We start from the raw sequence: 21,921 nt of genomic DNA on the forward strand, positions 1-21,921 counted from the left end.
AAACTATGCAAAGGCGAGCTGAGAGAAGAGGTTTTACGACTCAAACACAGCGGTAATCACATTGAAATGACTCAATTATGTCTGTTGGAATCCTCCCAGAATGCATCACTTCACCTGGGTCTAACTGAGTAAAAGCCTCATATTCTCGCGCCGCTCGTACGGACAAAAAACCCTCACATTCATAAACAACTACTTGATTAATTGAAGAAAATAATTGCTTTGGAACAAGTTGTGGCTGCATGATTACTCGTTGGGTCGTAAGTTGTTCTGATATCATGTGTTTGGAGTCGATCCGATACGTGGCCGGTTCCGAGCGCCTGTCCAGGACCAAATTGTATGTGTGGATTAAAAACAACAATGGAGGTTCGACTCCCGCCCGTATTGACGCTGTTGTCTATGCATTTCGTGGTTACTAAGTTTGGTGATACAGTATCGATATATTGGGCTGCTGTATCGATGTATCGCCGCAAGTCATTTTTGGTCAAACGTCCTGAATGTTTACGCAAAAACTATTGACATTTTGATGATTGTTACGACGATTAAAAGTTTGTGCAGGTCGTGGTTTAACAAAGAAACATTTTCAAATTAGGGGTCTGCCAATATATTGAAATACTGTGATACTAAATTCGGTGTTATAGTATCGATATTGTGTGCTGCTGTATCGATATATCACCATGAGTCAATTTTTTTTGTATTTTTTTTATGATTTCGTGAATTGTTTTGCAACTGCACTACAATTGTGTCGCTTGTTTAAAGAAAGGACACTTTTTTTTACGCAAATACTCAATGACATTTCCAGAAAAAAATGTTAAAATGTATTGGTTTATTTAAAAAAAAAAAAGTGATATATATATATATTGTAGAAGGTCATGAGCGATATATTGATTATCGCGTGTATCGCAAATTCGTGATATTGTTATTATTATAGCATCGAATTGTGGGGGACCCTGTGATTCCCAGCCCTAGTTCAAATGTATTGGGTTCTTTAAAAAATAAAAAGTGAAATTTATCGTAGCACATCATGAGCAATTTATTGATCATCGCGTGTATCGCAAAATCGTGATATTATCGCGCGTCGCATCGAATCGTGGGGGACCCTGCGACTCCCAGTTTGAACCTTCAGACTTTAATGCTCCTGGAAATGTTTCAAACGTAACAAAGTGAACAGAATCTTAATTTAGAAACATGTTAAATCGCCGCAGTTTCGATATTTATCAGAAAACATTGCAACCGCACAAATCGTTGTCCCGTCTCCGAAACAACGACGCAGTCACTGACTTTAGCGCTGGCTTTTAGGCGAATACAGAGCTGTATCCGCACACACGCCACTCAAACGCAGTCACAATCGGACCGCAAAGGCGCGTTGCTCAATCCAGATGTGTCTCGATGACATTCCCAGGCGACTCCGGTGACATCAGCCGCTCAGGTATGTGTCAGCATGCCCCTCCCCCCCCCCCCAGCTCTGGAGGTTACAGTCCAATGGAAATGGAGTTGACTCAGCAGCAGGATGTTCTGTGCTGTTCTGTGAGGGCATTTTAAACGTAAAGAATGGAAAAAAACAACTTCTACTACAGTATTCGTTCATGCAGTTCTGCTCTGCTATTTAGTCCAGTCGGCCCGGAGGCAGATTATGTTTTGATTTTAGATAAAGACACAAATTACACATTTAACACATTTTTGCCGCACTTTACATTTAGGTTTACTTTTTTGAAGAAAGGCTGAGCAGAAAGGACTTGGTTTTGCTTCTAAAATGTATTTTTAATTGAACTAAAACATTACCTAATTGAGTTAGAAAATTCTCAATTCTTCTAAAAATGTCTTAATTACATTTTTTTAGTCTTTACAAATGTATTGTGACTATAGACGTCAAGATTATTCAGTTAATCGATAAGTCACAATATAATTGTCAAGAACCAAAAAAATAATAATAATAATAATAAGTGAGTTTAGAAGCAAAATTTAGTATTTTTTGTTCAATATACAGCCTAAAAATAGACACAAATTTACATAACTTTTTAAAATCTGGCTTTTTATGTCACATTTAACTTTATTTTGTCTTTTTGTAAATATTTCACTGTTTCGTCACAGTCTCTAATTGTGAATAATCGTTAAATTGTGATGTTTTTTCCTCACAACAACCGTAACACTAACATTTGATATTGTCACATCCCATAACTGTGACAAAAAAATAAATAAAAAAAATAATCACGATTATCGATGAACCAGGGCCCAGTTTTCGACCCCCCCGGGCCCCAGTGTTTGACCACCCAGCCACACCGTTCAACCACCCCAGGCCCCAAGCGTTGGACCACCCCGGCCCCCAGCGTTCGACCACCCCGGCCCCCAGCGTTCGACCACCCCGGCCCCCAGCGTTCGACCATCCCGGGACCCAGCGTTCGACCACCCCGGGACCCAGCGTTCGACCACCCCGGGACCCAGCGTTCGACCACCCCGGGACCCAGCGTTCGACCACCCCGGGACCCAGCGTTTGACCACCCCGGGACCCAGCGTTCGACCACCCCGGGACCCAGCGTTCGACCACCCCGGGACGCAGCGTTTGACCACCCCGGGACCCAGCGTTCGACCATCCCGGGACCCAGCGTTCAACCACCCCGGGACCCAGCATTCGACCACCCCGGCCCCCAGCGTTCGACCACCCCGGCCCCCAGCGTTCGACCACCCCGGCCCCCAGCGTTTTAACCACCCCGGGCCCCAGTGTTCGACCACCCCTGGACCCTCCGCCACCAGCCCGCAGGTAGTCGTTCATGGCTCGCCTCCTGTTTACCGTCTGCTGGATGTCTGTGGCTTCATCTCCAAACAAGGCCTGGGAAAGACTCGGAGGCACCAGACCATTGGCTACGAGGCTGTTGTTTGGACAATGCGGTGGGGGGGTGGGGTGGGGGGCGATCTCTGTTTGGAAGATCCAGCAGAAGCAGCACCTGTCCCAGATAAGGTTGCCGTCGGGCCGCTCAGCAATGCCAGCGCGGATACGGCGAGCGCGCGCTTTATCTCCCACCAAACGTTCTGACCTTGCGTTTCGCGACGGGGAGGGGGCGGAGGGTTTTACCGGGCTTAGCATTTTTCGCATTCGGAACGAGAGGAGTCACAGAAACAATGCGTGTCTCCGTCCCGCGGCCTTGCGTTCGAGCGTTCGCGCCACCAAGGAATGTCCGGGGATGAGTTTGCGGCTATTTTCGATTGAAGAACAGGAAGAACGGAAAAGCTTCGTTACGACGTCAGTCCAGTCCTTAGTCGTTGGCGGTGTTTGTGTCCGCCGTTTCTTTGTGATGACCTTCTTTCCCGCCGCCAAAGTACATTCCAATTCAAAGGTATCCGTTAATTGTGTCCACCGGCAAGAGTTTTGAGGCCCAAGTACCGTATTTTCCGGACTATAAGTCGCACCAGCCAAAAAATGCATAATAGAGAAGAAAAAACAACATATGTAAGTTGCACTGGAGTATGAAATGCAGTTGCAAGTGTGAAAATAACAATATCCCATGTAAGTTGCTCCCTCTAAGTATATAAGTATAAGTCGCACCCCAGCCAAAACTATGAAAAAAGGTGCAACTTATAGTCCAGAAAATACGGTACAAAGTTTTAAAGTTTAGATGGATGACAATATCAAAAAACAGTCCAACTTCAGTCCAATATTCCCGGGCGACAGGACGGTTCCAGACTTCTGCCTGACGTTTGCCTTTTGCCTCGCCGCCACAGTTTCTCCAACAGTAAATGTGAATCATCTTACTAGGTTAAGTAAGTTAATAAGACGAGAGTAGTATGCTAAACAATCTCATTCTCTCGTGGATCTTTTTTGAACCGCTAACATTTCACTCTTCAAATGTTTTCTATTCAATCGCAGCATTTATCCCAGCGTTGTTGTGTTGCGTTGCATTGTTGTGTTGCGTTGTGTGTGTTAAGCCCGAGTTGCGCGTGCGTAACTGCGTCCTACTCTTTCACTCGCCGCTCGGCCAATCACAGCTCACGCAAGCGAATACTTTGGATAAGCTGGATTGCACTTTGACTAAACCGAACGGGAGCTACTTTTAAAATGCCCAGAGCGGTGATTCTCAAACTGCGGTTGGGGCGTCGCCGAGGTGTTGACAGCGCCTGATAAGGGATGTTTTTAAAGCTCAAATGCGGTGTTTTCAGATAACAACCGCTCTGCGTTATGCGGCGCTAACGGCAAAGTGCTCCAGATAAGTACTAGCACGCGTAGGTAAAAAAGAAACGCCAGCCTTTGTCTCGTTTCACTTCTGTTTTGGTTCTATTTTTGGATTCAGTCTCATGACCGCCGCTCGCCTGGCTCTTTGAAGGTGTCGACGCTGAACTGTTCCAAAGTGTGGCATTGAAGTCCCGTTTTTATCGCTCAAAAAAACAGTGAAAAAACATGTAGTCTTGCGTCCTCGCCTCTCCGCAGACCTTAACTGTAACTTGGCCTGTCTCCACGGAGTTAGAGAAGTTTACCGCAGCGTTCTGAAAGCAAAGCGGTCAACGGGTTTCAGAATGATGAGAAATTAGGAGCGTTGCCGTAGCGATTAGCACTTTATAACAAAAGTATGATATCCTTTGACGGGGGAAAAGTCCACAAAATGTTCCAAATAACAGGAAGTTGAAATCCATGAATAATCTCCATGGAGACAAGCAAGTGAGAGACCCTTTAACTATTAACTGTGATTTGGTATTACATTTCTTAAATCCTTAATTAGTCACAATAATGTTTGTTTTTAATAGCATTTTTTTTTAGGATTTTGTTGCATAAATCAGTGTTTCCAGGTTGTACTTAGGATGGTTTCTCGTGAAATGTAATATTATCTGAATAAAACTATCATTATTCCTAGTACATTTTGCGTGGTTTTGGAGTATTTTGGACATATTTATATCATTAAAACACACATTATGCAAACACAACATACACAACAAACACATATTAGTGACACACACAGACAGCGACAGCAGCACCCTGTATTTCTCACAACAAATGAGTTTTAAATTGTATATACCACTCGTAAACTCATTTATTTGCCTAAATCCTGAGTTGGGGGGACTCGTAGCGTGAGACAAAGCTCCTTTGGTGCTCGAGGCTTAAAAATAAAAGGTTTGGGAACCACCTACTTCCTCCGGTACAAAGGTAAACGTTCCTGAGGCGTTTTTTTCCCATCTGTGTCGGAGCCGCTCGGGCCTGTCCCGTGTGTCCAGACAGGCCACTGGACGTCTGCACCGCTCGGACCTGTCCCGTGTTATCAGAGGAGGAAGGACGGTCGCACTCAGGAGGACGGACCAAATGACAGGCCGGACAGGAGCTTTCCTCTGAACGCTAAACAGACGCGGGACGGGGCGTGGCAACAGGGAATACAAGTTGTGGAGTGTTCGTTTTTTATTTATTTTTTAATTCTTATTCATTAATCCTTTACGGTGTTCGTGCATACGTTTAGCAAAATACAGCATTGTCTGTCGTGTTTACAATGATACAGGTGTACATTTGGACAGTTTTGCAGTTTTAACCGCCCAAACGAAAAATAAAGAAAGAAATTATATAATATAATAAAATGAATAATCATAAAAATAATTCAAAAAATAAATATAAAAAATAAAAACATAATCATAAATAATAATAATAATAATAAATTAAAATAAAAAAACAAATTAATAACAAATAAAATAAGCAGAGGTAAAAGCACCATAATAATTCACTATAGTTTTTGGAGGAAGTTCATCAGAAATATGCAAAAACATGTCTTTAAACATAATTAGTTGAGATTTTATTTTTATTATAAATCACAACAGAGCAGAAATATCACTAAAAATACAATTTTTTTCTCATTTTTATTTTTAAACTGCTCTTTTTGACACATTTTTACTACAACATTCACAATATTATCTACATTTCAATTTATCCGAATCTGATGCATTAAAATATGAAGGAATCTACACTTGCCTTTTAATACATTCTCATATAATAACTCAAATATTAAGGTTTTCTATTGTAAATGCAGTGTAAATGATTTGATAATGACTTTTGATGAAAACAAAAGCATACAAATCTGTCATATATTTCTTAATCATACCATAATTATAAATTACCATTTATAACCTTCTTCTTTGCGTTTATATCCACGGGTTTCAACTTCTGAGTACAAACCAAACACTTAAGTACTATAAAATCCAACTTTTTAACAGACTAAAAAACTCTTTCACAAATAATCTTCTTCTTCTTTCTTCTTTCTTTCTTCTCCTTCTTCTTCTTTGGTGTTTTATGGCGGTTAGTATTCAAGTGTTACATTACCGCCACCTACTGTAGTTGAACGTCTTTTGTAGTTGTGCGTCTTCAAAGCACATGCTCCACTCCACACCGTAAAAAAAGGAAATAAATAAAGAGAAATAAAGAGATTGAGAAGGAAGAGAGAAAGAGAGAGGAAAAAAGAGAACAAGAGAGACCACAAAGAGCTTAACACGAGGAACTGCTTGACCTACACTTAGATCACAGATTCAAAGGTTTCTCTTTCATATTCCCGACCCGACACTGACAAACTGGGCTTGTCTGTGAACACATCTGCACCTGGAGTTCGCCCACAGTCGACTCCCACTTTTCTCATGTTTTCCTGGAATGAGAATGACCCAAGAAAAAGACATGAGTCAGCGAGCGATGCTGCTGCAATGTTTTACTACTCGCCCCAGCATAAATGAGTTGGTATTTTGGTTGCGAACGGTTCTTTCCTGTGAACCGACCCGTCACAATAAAGCCGTGCGTGTCCTTGGTCATTTTTCGCAACAATTTAACGATACTATGGTCTTTGTCTCGCTCAATTGGCTGAAAATGTTCTGCAAAAATCTAAATATTAGATTGACAAAACAGAATTGCCACTTTTTAGATTGTGTGTCATTGTTGTTGAACTGATTTTGGATTAAAAACGGAAAAACCAAAGAGCGAATCCTTATTAAAAGGATTTAGCTATGTTTTTGTTGTTGTTTTAATTGTTATTTTCCATTAAATCACACACCATAATCACTGTAACACGTATTCCTCATAGATTTAAAGGCACACTCTGTAACTTATAACTCAGCTGTCATTGCTTTTGCCTGATACATTCCACAGCAGAGCGTTACCGCACCAATTTTCTTTTTTACCAAAAATATAATACACAGAACGCGACCAGAGAGCAAGTTTTTTTTTACTTTAAAATCCCCTGTATTTGTTTAAATGCAGGTTGGACAACTCATTGAAGTAAAATGCACGATTTAAGATAAAAAATATATTAAAAATGTTGCTAAAGATGTAACAAATTTAATTCAACAACATTTTTTTTTTTAGGATTATAATTTTACTTCCTGTTTGTAATTGATGACATCACACTAGGAAATTACCCAGCAAAAACTGGTCAAAAACTCATAGAATGTCAAATTTTTGTAGTCGAATTAGCATTTTGAAGGTAAAAAGTACTGTATTTTGTGTAAATTATGCATGAACTTTGGACGGAATGAGTGTCCTTGATGTGATGTCACTTCCTGTCATTTTCCATTGATTTTTCAATGTTTTCTCCACAAATACCTATTCAATTGGTGTAAAACTATAATGTATACGCACAACAGGTACAAATACATCAAATAAAGTCAAAATTAGAGAACCATAAAACCTGTCACACGCCCTTTAAAGCAATAACATCTCCACGGAGACAAGGAGGTGGAGAAAACGCACAGCAGAAACCCATGAAAAAGCGTCATTGTTCTAACCGTCTTGAAACCCTCGCGGTCGTTTCTGTGGCGCCTTTGTTTCCCCCCCCCCGAGCCGGTGCGGCGAGCTCTGGGTTTGGAGTGAAGGTTTCAATCGCCCGGGAGCGAGCGAAGCCTTTCCATTGGCTCGCGTCTATCTCGCCCCCCCCCCACACGAGCTCTGCGCAGCGTTAGAGGGGGGGCTCTTCCTTGAAACAATACAGCTCCGCTCCGTTATCTCGGCCTCGCCAATGGCACGCCCCCCGCCATCGACAGCCGACGTCCAGCGCCTCCTTTTGATGCCGTTGTTGTGACAGGAGACGGTTGTCAGCGGTGATTTTGGCCAGCTTTGTCTCTGCGATCGCTTTGTTTTTGGAATACATAGCAAAGGGAGACATTTTTAAGGCTTATAATGTCCTTAACACTCAGCAGTTTTTTTTTTTTTTTTTTTTTTTTTTACAATTGCTCTGTTTAATGGTCTGAAATGCTTGGAATTCTTTTAATCGTTTATGCAATTCAATCTCCTCTCAAGGTTTCACCCAATCCAGTTTTTGTTGAATTGCAAATGTTTGGTTTTGGAATGGTCGGTCGTCATTCCACATTCCACATATTTTCCACAAAAAACGCATAAATTGTGTTTTAAATTACATATCAGCCTTAAAGGTCCAGCGGAGACGTTTCTTGTGTAGAGCCCTGTTGTAGCTGAGTTTATAGTCGTTACTTGTCATATAATTTGGGGAAAATGATCTCAAATCTGCCTCTAGATTCAAAAACATCAGTATCGACATCGTCCATGAAACAACCCCACATCAGTCGATCTCTATTTTAAATGCAGGGAATAGACCTTTTGTGTTTGCAGTTTATGACCAGTAGTAGTAATGAAGGAGCAAATAGATGATATTATATTATATTACAGTGGTTCAGAGTCTCTGGGGTCGATGAATGCAGTGCAGAAGTTGTCCACAATAAATCAATCGAAATGAGTTTGAAATGGTGTTTTATAATGTCAGAATATTGGAAAATCAATCTATATAGAGGAAAACGTGTGTCTTTTGAACAGAGTGTAGTATCGTTATCCTACAGAAACCATCATTATCTTTGTGTAATTCATGCTTTTTTTTACTTACATTTAAATATTCCCTCACCTACAAAATACAATGTAAAAAACCATCTGATCATTATCTGTTTGCTGGCGTTATCAGATTACTGAAACATCAGATTTTTCACGCCTGTGCAGTTTTGACAAGAGAAAATATATGGGAAAAAAAATAAAGAATTTGAGAAATGGAAAATTATGAAAAAACAAAAAAACATAAACAAAAAAAGAATTTGAGAAATGGAAAATTATGCCAAAAAAATAAAAAAACACCCAAAAAATAATTCAAGAAATGGAAAATTATGCAAAACATTTTTAAGACTGAAATAGTTATTTAAAAAAAACATTGTACTTTCGTTTTCCACAAGCAACAGTTACTTTAAACTCCATGCATTAATTGTGTTTTTTAGTAATCTAATTCTTGGATTATTTGAAGATTTTTTTCCATCTTGACATGACTCATAAAGAATATTCCCTCTGGCCCGCTAATCTAATGAATTCATGTCACGTCTGTTGTTTACTTACTCACCCGCGGTTCATTAAGGGCTTCCGTTTGATGTTGTTGCCATAGCGCTGATCTCCTTCATCCCTAATTTGGCTTTTCCTCACGTCTCTCAAAAGCAGTTTAATTAGCACACCCTTCCTCTTTTAGCGCTAGTGTTGTGTGCGGTCTTCGCTGCAGATACGACTTCTCCGGTGTTGTGACTCGTTACGCCTCCCCTGTCATATGGTAATAGCAAAACCCGCTGAAATCTTTGATCAATTAGGCTTCAAAGTGGGTTAAGCAAAACAGCACCCCCGCGAGCGCAACTTCAGGGGGAGTCAGGAGGGCAAAATCGGGAGTGTCACTTCAAAGTATTCATGTGTGAAGGGGTTAAGACCTCTTTTGCCCCGGGACAGCTGCGCAGGTGAGGAGGAAACTTTTTCTTTTAAAAGCCAAAAACAACAACAGGTTTTTAGGAATCTCTCGTAAGATTTTTGTTTGCATGTTTAGCAACGGCTTGTAAATGTATTTGCATGTCTGGGAAAGTTCAGTGTTAAGCTCAATTGAATCCACTTTATGTCCATTATAAGAATATAAAAAAAAAAGAAAATAGAATAAAAAATTGTAGTCTGGTAGCTGGTCACAAACTTGTGTTATAGACACATTAAATCATTAAATTGTGATGTTTTTTTGCACAATAATTGATAAATAATAAAAATCTGACATAGTGACATCCCTTCGTGTGACGATGTGCTGTTTTGCTCAAATCAACGTTTATGTTTATTCACAAATTTTCCCTGGAATGCAGTTCTGTTCTCAAATATAGGTGCCTTTTTGAGCCCACACTGGTCAGACTCAGCGACACTCTCAGCCAGTGACAGGAGGATTCAAACAATTGCAGTGAACTTTCAGATGAATCTTTTGTCACCTCAAGTTTATTCAAATTCACAATCTGACCCCAAGAAAATCGTGGTATTATTTGTTTTGCATCTTTTTTGTTGTTATATATTCCGTGTTATTTTTTCTATTTTTAAGAGTAATTTGGGTCCAGGCCTTGATTTTCAGTGCAGTTTGAATCAGCCATTTCTTTGTAATGGCCTTCTGTTTCCCGCTGCCAGAAGTATGCCCCAAAGGTATCCATTCATTGTGTCCATGGCAGGTGTTCAGAGGCCCAGATACATAGTTCTGAAATCAGGTTGAATGGTAGTATCAAAGTCCAATATTTCTGAGCAACATGACGGTCCCAGAAACATGACACATTTTCTCCAGCAGTTAGAATTTCCTTGTGAATAGTATCGGTTTGATATGGCGTGAGGATTTTGTGCTCCTCCATTGAGACGTACACACACTTTCCCACTCATCGTCTGTCAAAATAAAGTTACCTTCTCTTTCACATTTATTTTAGATATATAGTTGAATGGCTGTGCAGATTATGAATGCATTTATACAATTTAGATATTATTCCCCGTGAAAGTTACAATGATATGTCTTGATGAAAATGTCAGTCAGAGTGTTATGGTGATCATTGCTTAGTACGTGCCGTGTCCCATTGTAATGTACCGTAATCTCTGCACTATAAAACGCACTGGATTATAAGGCGCACTGTCAATGAATGGTCTATTTTCTATCATTTTTCATATATAAAGTGCACCAGTGAAACAAAATGGTCGGCTAAGTCAGTCAGTTGAAGTTTTTTAATGCAGTATGCACCGAAAGTGGCCAGCTTTTCCTCGTAATCTATTGGCAGTTGCTGCGAGATATTAATTCATCCATATATTAGGCGCACTGGATTATAAGGCGCATTGTTGTTTTTTGAGAAAATTAAAGGCTTTTAAGTGCACCTTATAGTCCGGAAAATACGGTATATGAATATCGTTTTTCAAGGCAAAAAAATATTGTTGCCATTTAAAACGTAATTTTTTTCATTTGTGTCATGCTTGATAAAACCAAAAGCTTCCCTCACACTTGTACTTGGTTTTGTCCTGGTTTGAGCCCAGTTTAATTATGATGTAGACTGTGTTTGGTCTTTAAATCCTGCTCTAGTTCAGGTTCAGTTCCTGGTTTTGTCCCAGTTTAGTCTCAATGTCGATGTGGTTCTTTCGTACAACTGTGAACGCTCCCACAGTGAAGCTCATCCCACTTCTCCCTCCTCGACAACAGTCCTCATGTATAACAAACACTAACAAGGCCGTAAACTACGATCCGAGGCCGCAAACTCCGCACTGTGCCTTTAAATTAAACCCTCCAGTGAAAAAGCTCTAGGCGGGGGCTCATTCTCACTCCCCTCCCTTGTAATTCCTTTTAATGTCGCAATAAATCCTCGGCGGACCCTCCCCTACAGTTAGTGCGCTCGCGGCCTTGATGAGAAGCAGATGACTTTGAGTTTCCAGCCCGGGTTTTTTCGCTCACCTATTGTCCTCCCGTGCCCACTCGCTGCGCTGATTAGGAGGTAGAACCCAGAGTCTTCCTCCCCTGCGATTAGAAACGCGTAACGTGTCCCTGCGTTTAATTGTGGCTTTGTTTTCCACAGATACAGTTCCCAGAAAAGGCTTTTTGAAGCACTGTGAGGTGTTTTTCTCTGAAGGATACCAAGGGGCTTCATTCATAGCAATTTCAGATGGGTTTAGATGATATAGTGAAAATATTGTGTGATAAATGTGACGAAAAGAGTTAATTAAGAATAAAAATGGGAGGAAAAGTGGCGTTGTACACTTTGAAATAAGTGTAGAAGGTGATATTTCTGCACTTTTGCCATTCATTTTACAGATATTTCACGTTTGTCTGACGATTAACCCTCAGATAATACGTTTAAAGTCTCACCCTAACCCTATTAGATTTGGTTTTCCATCTGGCGGATCACTAAGCACGGACAAAATGTATGATTCATGTCGGCAAAATGTATAAATTGAATGAATAGAAATGAAGGTTTTGTGATTTCTGTCGTGTCTTTGTGATTTTAATGCATTTCTTTCCTGTTGTTTGAAGCACTTTGAACTGTACTAATTGTGCTTTACAAATAAACTCGCCTTGTCTTGCCTATTGTGGGCGAGCCAATGAATCACAGGTCAGGGTTTTACTGTCACTTTCGTTTTATACAGTACATTTTACCAGTGCATTTTGCATTTTGAAATTTACCATTCACTCTTCAACGTCAATATCTGCCTTTAGGCCTAGTCCTGGTTTAGTTCTGGTCTGGTCCAGGTCCCGACTTTAGTCTCAGGTTTGTCCCGATTGCGACGTGAAACAGTTTACCCCTCAAAAAGCCACTGTCGAGCCATCTCTTTTGCCTGGTTCAGTTCAGGGGACATTGTTGTCATAGTAGGACAGTTGTTGACACTTCTATCTGGTGAACAAAATGACAGACGAGTGTTTTGAATGTGTTTGGTGCATTCCTGTTGTTCCGCAAACGTAATCTTCTCAAACCACACGGAAAAATGTAACCTCTTCAGTTTGTTTTTCACAGTAGAAAAAAGTTCACGAGTCCGCAAAGAGTCATCTCCATTTTAGAATAAGAATGTCAATTTTAATGTTAAAATCAAGGTGAACTGAAGGTACAAAGAAGGAAATCAAAAATTTTATTTATGGGACTCAACAGTGACCAGCCCCTTTGAGCTTCTGGAAATAATATAAATGAATGTCTCAATTATTTTTTCCCCATACATAAAAAAAAGTAAAAGTGAAAAGAACGAAGGATATTAAATGTTCGAAAGCTTGTATTTAAAATCTGTCTACAAAACTTCATAAACTGCTGAATAATATGTTTTTAAAAATGCTGAATGTATGGACTTAAAACAACTATATCCGTCATCCTTAATTACCACATGCTATTTATTTTATTTTATTTATTTATTTTATTTATTTTCAAAACAAAATAATTATGTCTTTTTAAAGGTGAAATGCCCTCAAAATATGATAAGATAAGATAAGATATTCCTTTATTGTCCCACATGGGGAAATTTCATTGGTGGCCTTAAACAGGAAAATAAAACCCATGATTTTTAATTTTTTCATGTCTTTAAATTCATAAAATAGTAAATACATAGTGATATTTTGATTTTCTGGACTGTACAGCCTCTAAAACACATGCGAAAAGACATTTTTGTAACAATGACAGCAGCAGAAATCCTGATTTTCATAAATAATACAATTTATTTGGAAATATTCAATCAATCAGTCAACCTTTATTTATAGAGCCCTTTACAACACTCAAAGTGACCAAAGTGCTTCACAATAAAAACAAATTAAAAGCCAATACAGAACATAAAACTAAGAAAAAACAAACAAAATAATACAAAATATATTCTTTATCAAGAAGCCTTCAGTCACCACGTGTCATTTTTTTACATCTTTTTTGGTTGATTATGTATTTAAAAAGTCTCAAAGAACAATATAAATAAATGTTTGAGTAATCGACTAATCAGAAAATGCATTACAGACTGATTAAATAACAAAACACAAAACCACAAAACATTGACATAATTCGCTCACAGCTGTATTTCCCTGTTTGCTGACCGCTCGCTTTTGTCCGCTGCACAAACCGAGCGTTTCCTAATCCGACAGTTATATTGGGGAGTGTGTCGTAAGGCAAACCGCAGATACACACCGCTTATTTCTGCTGCACAGGATGTTGCGTCAGCGCGTCGCCGCTTCCTGCTCCGTCAGCTGACACTCCGTTCAACCGGCTCCGAACCGCCAACTGCCGCCGTCTGCGATCACGCTGTCATGGTTACAGATATGACACGAGAGGAGTTCACAAACGCGACGCGAGAGATAGAGACGTGTGATTGTGAAGAAGAAGAAGAAAGAAAGTAAACTGCCCAATGAATCACGTTTTAATCAAGATTTGGTCATTTTGTGTCGTCAGTGATCAGCTTGGGTTGTTTTTTTGTACATTCTATCGTATTTTCCAGACTATAAGGCGCAAAACAAAACCACACAAAATCGCTTTGTGGTCGTTAAGAACAACCATAATTAATCCACATATAAGGCGCACTGGATTATAAGGTGCACTGTTGTTTTTTGAGCAAATTAAAGGTTTATAAGTGCGCCTTATAGTGTGGAAAATACGGTACTTTGAATCCAGAAATTTGACATTTTTTTGTGTTAAAATGGCTATTATAAAAAGTATTCATTGTTTATGTTCAGTAAAATTCATATTGAAAGCCATTTTTATTTGCATTCATTGAGACGGATGAAGAATTGAATAGAAATTGATCAATATGAGAGGAAAATATGGATAATAATGATAATAATATTGCACGATTTTGTTTTGGAAATATACAAAATGAGAGTGTCAAGTACAACTAAAATTTTAAAAACGACTGCAAAAAGAGCTGATTAATAATGAATTAAACAGAAAATCTTTGTGGAATCTCCCAAACAAGGATATGAAGTGATATTTCTGCAGTTTAATAGTCAACAAGATATTTACGAGCACTTTTAGCACATTCCTGATGCATTATGAAACTGTTGTCTGAATATTATCTAGATTACATTCTCATTTTTGCCAGTATCGTCCACCCGGTTGATACACTTTTTAGTTTTTGTACAATATACTATACAAAACGTCCTCCAAAAATGATACAAAAGTAAATGATTCAAATAAGAATTGCCCGTTCCACCTTGGCTTTTGTCTTATTCATTCTTAGTTTGTTGCATTTTTAATAGTTCAAGATTAAATCTGTGCTTTTTTGAATTGCTCTGTATTTTGCGTATTTTGTTAAACTGGAATGAACTTTGGAGTTGGGTAAAAATAGATTCCTCTGACACAAACTCATATGATTTCCTTGTATCGTTCACGCTCATAGATAAAGGCCATGCAATCCTCAGTCGCATTTTCATCACCCTTTCCCTACTTCGGTGTTCGGAAACGCGCCGAAATCGCTCAGATAAACGAAAACGGTCTTGTTTTTTTGAAATGCAGAACTGTGAAATTGAACATTTGCGTCTGTTTTTGCGCCTGCAGAGCTCCACGAGGACCTGCAGCGCGTGGTGCAGGAGCGTCTGTCCGAGCTCCTCCGGGTCCTGAAGGCCGTCATCGGGAAACACCAGACGCTCAACTCGGTGGACATTCTCGGAGCGGCCGGCACCGTCATCGCCAAGGTCAAAGGTCGGTGTTTTGTTCTATGGTCGGAACCCCCTAGAAAGTTCAGAACGGCTATTTAAAAGTGTCTGTGGCTTCAAAATGTGGGCGATGATGTCATTGCAGTGCTGGTTTTGCTGATGTTTTGCCTGGTTTTGTGCAATTCGAACACCTTTTTAGTAATGAAAAGTAAAATGATACAAATTCTAACTAAAAATCAGATTTTTTTTGAAATTTTGATCAAGGGTTTGCCAAAATATCAAAATATTGTGATACTAAATTTGGTGATACAGGATCAATATCGTGGGCTGCGGTATCAATATATCGCCATGAGTCATTTTTGGTATAATTTCCCAAATTATTTTGCAACCGCACTACAATTTTGTTGCTTGTTTAAAAGAAAGTTAAGTTGTTTACGCAAAACATTTGACATTTTGACTGTTTCGATGATTAAAATGGGTGTATTTCATTTTTGGGTTAGTGCAGTTTGTGGTTTGACAAAAAAAAAAAATCGTTAAAATGTACTGGGTTCTTTAAAAATAAGATAAGATAAGATAAGATAAGATAATCCTTTATTGTCCCACATGGGGAAATTTCATTGGTGCAACGCAGGTAGATACAGAGGTAGATACAGAAGAACAGATCACTTATAGGAAGTCTGAAAAACACTTTCCGTAGAAGATCTCCTATAAATAAATAAAAACTCCCATAGACAAATAAATACATAAATACCATTGCATGTGATCCCGACAGTAATTGCACATGAATATGTGTCACGACAGCACATAGATTGCACATGAATTTCACAGTAATTGCACATACGACAGAATTGCACATCAGTATTAGGTTGGGTCAGTATTGCGACGGGATAACGTGACGATCTCCGGGTAAGACGACTGTTCTCCGCAGTTTCATGAGTTCCTCCTTTGTGGAAACGCGGTACGGCGCCGGCCGGGGGGCGGGGCCGGAGCCGGGGGGCGGGGCCGGAGCCGGAGCCGGGGGACTCAGAGCCAAGACACATCGCAACGACACGACGAAAACACTCAATCCAGCCGAATAAAGTCAAAACAAGTTAATTTAAAGCGATTCCAGTGCGTGTCCTGATCGTTCGTGAAGTTCCTCTTCCATATAAACGTGTATATAAACGTGTACCGACGACACGCCGTACTTTAGCGCGGCCGGAGGGCGCGGGGGGGGGGCTGGTGGGCTCGCTCGGAGCTAGCTCACGTCACAACAACACAACGAACGCAACGAAAAACTCTCAAATCCAGCCGAAAAAAGTCAAAAACAGTTGAATTAAAAAACTATTCCAGCGCGTGTCCCTATCGTACAGTAAAATAGAAAAAATATACTAACTATATTTACAAAATATAGGAGATAAAGCACAATAAGTGTGAGAAAGAAGAGAGAGCGTTTACACCGGGCTGCCAGCTGTACCAGCGCCTTATGACGCAACGTAGTGATATATCGTAGAATATCGCGAGCAATATATCAATTATTGCATGTAAAATTGTGATATTATTGTATCGAGAGAATTGCGTGGGACCATGTGATGCCCCGCCCTAATTTTGATATAATAATACCACTGTCTTAACCCTTTTTATCACGTGTTTTAGAGTCTGTACAGTCCAGATAACACTAACAATCATCAAAGTACAACTGCAATTACTTTTCACGCTGAGTCGATTATTTGCTGCAGCCCTAACCCCACACAAAGACTTAATTAAATTCCGGATTATAAGTCACACCAGCCAAAAAATGCATAATAGAGAAGTAAAAAGTCGCACTGGAGTATAAGTCAAATTTTTGGGGGAAATTAATTTGATAAAATCCAAGACCAAGAACAGACATTTCATCTGTAAATGCAGTTTAAAATAATAACAGATGAAAGAACATGGTGAATAGGTGTACATATGCTAACGCTAACACCTTCAGCTACATGAGGTATGCTAACGCTAACACCTTCAGCTACATGAGGTATGCTAACGCTAACACCTTCAGCTACATGAGGTATGCTAACGCTAACACCTTCAGCTACATGAGGCACAGACAGAACTGTGGTAAGTGTCTGGTATGTTAACGTAACATATGAACAGTTATTCAGATAACTATAGCATAAAGAACATGCTAACAAGTTTACCAAAGCATCAGTTTTACCCCAAATCACTAAATCCATTGAATTCTTCTTCCTCTGTGTCACTTCTAAACAACTCCACAAACTCCAGAGGAAGAGGAAGTGCTGATTCTTCTTCTGCGTCGCTCAGAGCCTAGAGCGCCCTCTTGTGGTTGCCAGTGTGAAAATAGTGAATAATATCACATATAAGTCGCATCCCGGCCAAACTATGAAAAAAGGTGTGACTCATAGTCCGGAAAATTCTGTAAATTAAAGACGATATCAACGTTTTGACTATTTCCGCTCACATTTTTACTTTAAGTGCTGTAAGAGAGTGTAAGAAACCACTGCGACGCCCTAAAGTGGCTGCAATAATTCATTCCTTGGTAAAATGATTTAATCGCGATGACAAAACAACTCTGAAGGGTTTGTACAGCAACAATTACAGGTCGGCCCGTGTTTAACCCAGATGTTGCCTGTTTGTCTTGGCACTAAATCCGGCTCCGCTTTCTGAGCCGCTGTGAGAATCAGCCTCCAGCGTTTATCGATCCGAGTGGAACGTTCTCCTCAGTTGCATTCATACCGTGGCTCTGAACAACAACAACAGAGACACACATTCAGGGCGATGTGGTTAAGAGATTTATGCAAAGAAAGAGCGCTCCAAAAGACTGCGAAATGACAGTGATAGAATGTTATTTTTGGCACTGCTTTTAGAGAATGATGTGGGAATGACCTCAGACAGAGCATTGCTGTTTAAACGTGACATGCAAAAGTCAATCTAAACTCTTTGTATATTTCATTTTCTGACTACAGACACAATTGTGCGTTAAAATAAAAATAGGGCTATTTTAAAAGCTAAATTTGCTATTTTTAAGTCATTCAATTTCATAAAGCTGGTCACGCACTTAAGGACTAGCAATACGGCTAAGACAAAGGGAATAAATGAGAATAAAAGGCGTTTGTGGCATGAATAATCGTTAATTTGGTGGTGTTTTAAAGGAATATCTTATCTTATCTTATCATGATATTAAAGTTCTTTGTACAGCTTCTAAAACATCTCAGTCATCCATGACTTTCTCCTCAAGGGAAATGCGTCATTGCCTTTATCCTGATTGTCTTGATTAATTACATTTTGCTGTTTGCGGAAGACAAAAAAGAGAAAAAAAACATGCAAAAACAGTATGTAACTGTTCTGTCACTTGTTTGTCCCAAAAATACAACCGCAAGATGTGGAATTTGAGCCATAAATCTTCCGGTTGTTGCAAAAACGGTTGAATTCTGTCAACTGGAAGGAGGTTTTTAGGGAAAATACAAGGGCTGTGCATGAATTAATCGAAAACAAAGCAAGATCACAGGAAGTTCACTTACAAATGTGTTAGCCGAAAAATACTATTAGAGTTTAAGTGTTTTTATCTGTTAAAAAAAAAGAAAAATAAGCAGCTTTGAAACACAATTCACTTCCACTGTAGCTCATAGTATCTCTTTTTCCAGTTTTTAAAAAATACAAAACTTTAAAAAACACAGCCAGAAAGAGAACAGGAAGTAAAAACAATTTAAAAAAAAAGAAAGAAAAAGAGCAGTGAAAAGCATCCAGATAAATTCCAGGCACATATTGTCCAAAGTTTTTCAGTATTGTCTATTTTAAACTCCAAATGTCGATTTAAATAATGTCAGTCCAGTCATTGGTTGTTGGTGCTTTCCCGCTTCCAAAAGTATGCTCCAAAAGTATCCACTCACAGCGTCAACGGGAGAAGTTTTGAGGCCCAGACATATACCGTATTTTCCGGACTATAAGTCGCATCGGCGTATAAGTCGCCAAAAAATGCGGAATAGAGAAGAAGAAAAAACATATATTAGTCGCACTGGAGTATGAAATGCAGTTGCAAGTGTGAAAATAACAAATAGTATCACATATAAGTCGCTCTGGAGTATAAGTATAAGTAAATAAGTATGAAAAAAGTCCAGAAAATACGTTAGTTCTAAAGTCAAGTCAAGTGGGAAAGGAAATAGTGCTTTGTCAATCTCAATCCAATATTCAAGGATTCTAGAACAGTCCCAGAACACGCCACTTGCCAAGCACACTTTCCCCAGCAGCACTTTATCACGTACCGCGATGCACCTCGGGAAACAAAACGCATACTCATAACCTCTTCGGAACAAACAAACAATGGCTCGGCTCACGGGTTCATCCGACTCGGCTTCTCGACTCGCAAACACAAGAATTCGAGCGGCGGCGGCGGCGGCGGCGGCTGCTGTACGCGGGCCATAATTTACATTCCACGCCGCGGCCACAAAGGAGGCCCCGGCGTTCGCGGAGAGAAAAGAACACAGTCGTATTTCAGACACATTTCTATCGCCGTGACCCGTTTGTTAGCTATGCGCGCCCGCTGTCATCGCCTTTGCTGCGGAGGTGGCGCGAATGACAGGAATGTACGGAGGAAACAATGGGAGAGTCCGGTGTGAGACGAGGTCGGCGCACGTATCAAAGTGAAAATGATAAGACGGTGGCAGACGTGCGTCACGCTTCCAGTCGGTAATATTGCTTAGTTTGATTGCGTAAACGATTTGGCGTCCGTCCCTCGCGTCGTATTTTAAAACGTTAGCGTACCTGGTTGCGACACGCCAAATATGGGTTTGTTCCAGGTCGACTTCTGGCCAAAGATAGTTTAAATAAATAGAATTTTTCTGGTTTACCCAAGAATACTGTTTATTTAATGATAGCATGTGGTAATAGCAGTCAGATATACAAGTGCAGACAATATTTAATGGCTAAAAGATACATATTTAAGTGTAGTTTTGCTTCTCTATTTAAATTATTCACGTTTTATGCTTTGGCCTTGGAATGAACAGAAAGTGGTTCGTGTTTTAACTCCTAAACTTCATCAGAAACACTGCTGCTGTTACCACAACCATAATTGTTAACCTCAAAGCGGCTTTAATGACTCTTTTTGATGATATCTGCAAGACAAAATACAAGATACCGTATTTTCCGGACTATAAGTCGCTTTTTTCATAGTTTTGGCCTGGTGCAACTTATACTTATATTTATTCTTATATACTTAAATATGTTTTTTTCTTCTCTATTATGCATTAAATTGGCTGGTGCGACTTATACTCCGGAAATGTTGGTAGTTTCGTTTTTGGCCTGGTGGAAATGCGACTTGCACAGAAAAACATATCAATTCTGAACCCATTTTGTTCTGAAATTCTATAGCCATGATACTGTTTTTGTGGCGAGTGGCCCGACCACAAGGGGGCATCTTTACTCCCTCGTGTCCTCACCTTCCTCCCATTCTCCCAATCCTTTCTCTCTTGTTAGATTGCATTCTTAATCAACTACCGGTAATTAAAAATGTATCGACCACAGCCGCAGCAATAGCTGTGTGTTTTGTACTGAATTATGGGATTATTTTGTACTTTGCTGTTTAAATATTTGCAGTCGCGTGAACTTCTTCTGATGTTAGTTTGGCCCAGATAAATGGTCGGATCGTAGAGATACTTAATCGTTTTGAGAGCTCTCGCCAGCACCAAACTCCTTTTACTCGACTCAATGAACACTTAAACCACTTATAGCAAATACTTTTGATTTTTTTTAGATGACCTTTTTAAGTTATATGCATTATTCTAGCATTTAGTATCTTCATAGTTTCAATAATAGTTGTGATCTTTCTTCTCACAACGATTGTACTTCACCTGGTTAGTTAATTGCTCGATGATGACCAGTTAACTAAATATTGTTGGTATTATAAGGATTTATTTGGACCACAGTAGAAAGGAGAAGACGTGGAGTTATTAGTACTCTTTTTTTTTTTTTTTTCACTAATTCCTTGAGCCTGTGGATACCGTATTTTCCGGACTATAAGTCGCACCGGAGTATAAGTCGCACCAGCCAAAAAGTGCATAAAAAACATATATACTGGAGTATGAAATGCAGTTGCAAGTGTGAAAATAACAAACAATATCACATATAAGTCACTCTGGAGTATAAGTATAAATATAAGTATAAGTCGCACCCCGGCCAAAACTATGAAAAACGACTTTTAGCAGACTATTCAAGGCACAAACCAAGTATTTCTTTCGCCGACTGCAGCCCTAGTCATAACACGGTAGAACTGCACATCGTGACATACTACAGTTCTACGTCGGACAGTCGCGTCATCGTCGTCGTCCGCGATCAGGACCCGGAGACGGACTGATAACAGAGCAGGTTCGGGGACGTCAGCCCGTCTCGTCACTCATCACCTCTTTGAAGCTCTTTGGCACCTGGGACGGGTGGACTCCTTCCAGACGGCGGCACAAACACACATGGTCGTCCAACCGGTTTTCAAATACTGCTTTGTGGAATGGCAGTGCTGCAGTTCAGACAAAAAGGGAACACTGTGATTCTAAGAGGATAATTAGAGGTGCCATTGACAAAAAACAAATCGCATAACACTTGT

At 39.8% G+C, this 21,921-nt stretch overlaps 1 protein-coding gene across 1 annotated transcript in view; it reads left to right on the forward strand.

The window, feature by feature from the left end:
* LOC140356027 (rho GTPase-activating protein 29-like) overlaps positions 1-21,921 on the forward strand; it is a 71,437-nt gene that overhangs the window by 12,388 nt on the left and 37,128 nt on the right. The window contains exon 2 of the mRNA XM_072440717.1: positions 15,253-15,396. Within this exon, the coding sequence (XP_072296818.1) occupies positions 15,253-15,396 (144 nt within the window). The remainder of the gene's footprint in view (positions 1-15,252; positions 15,397-21,921) is intronic.

The sequence above is a fragment of the Eucyclogobius newberryi genome, unplaced genomic scaffold, assembly GCF_026437365.1.
Source record: "Eucyclogobius newberryi isolate DKJ021-1_F unplaced genomic scaffold, fEucNew1.0.hap1 SCAF_12, whole genome shotgun sequence".
NCBI lineage: Eukaryota > Metazoa > Chordata > Actinopteri > Gobiiformes > Gobiidae > Eucyclogobius > Eucyclogobius newberryi.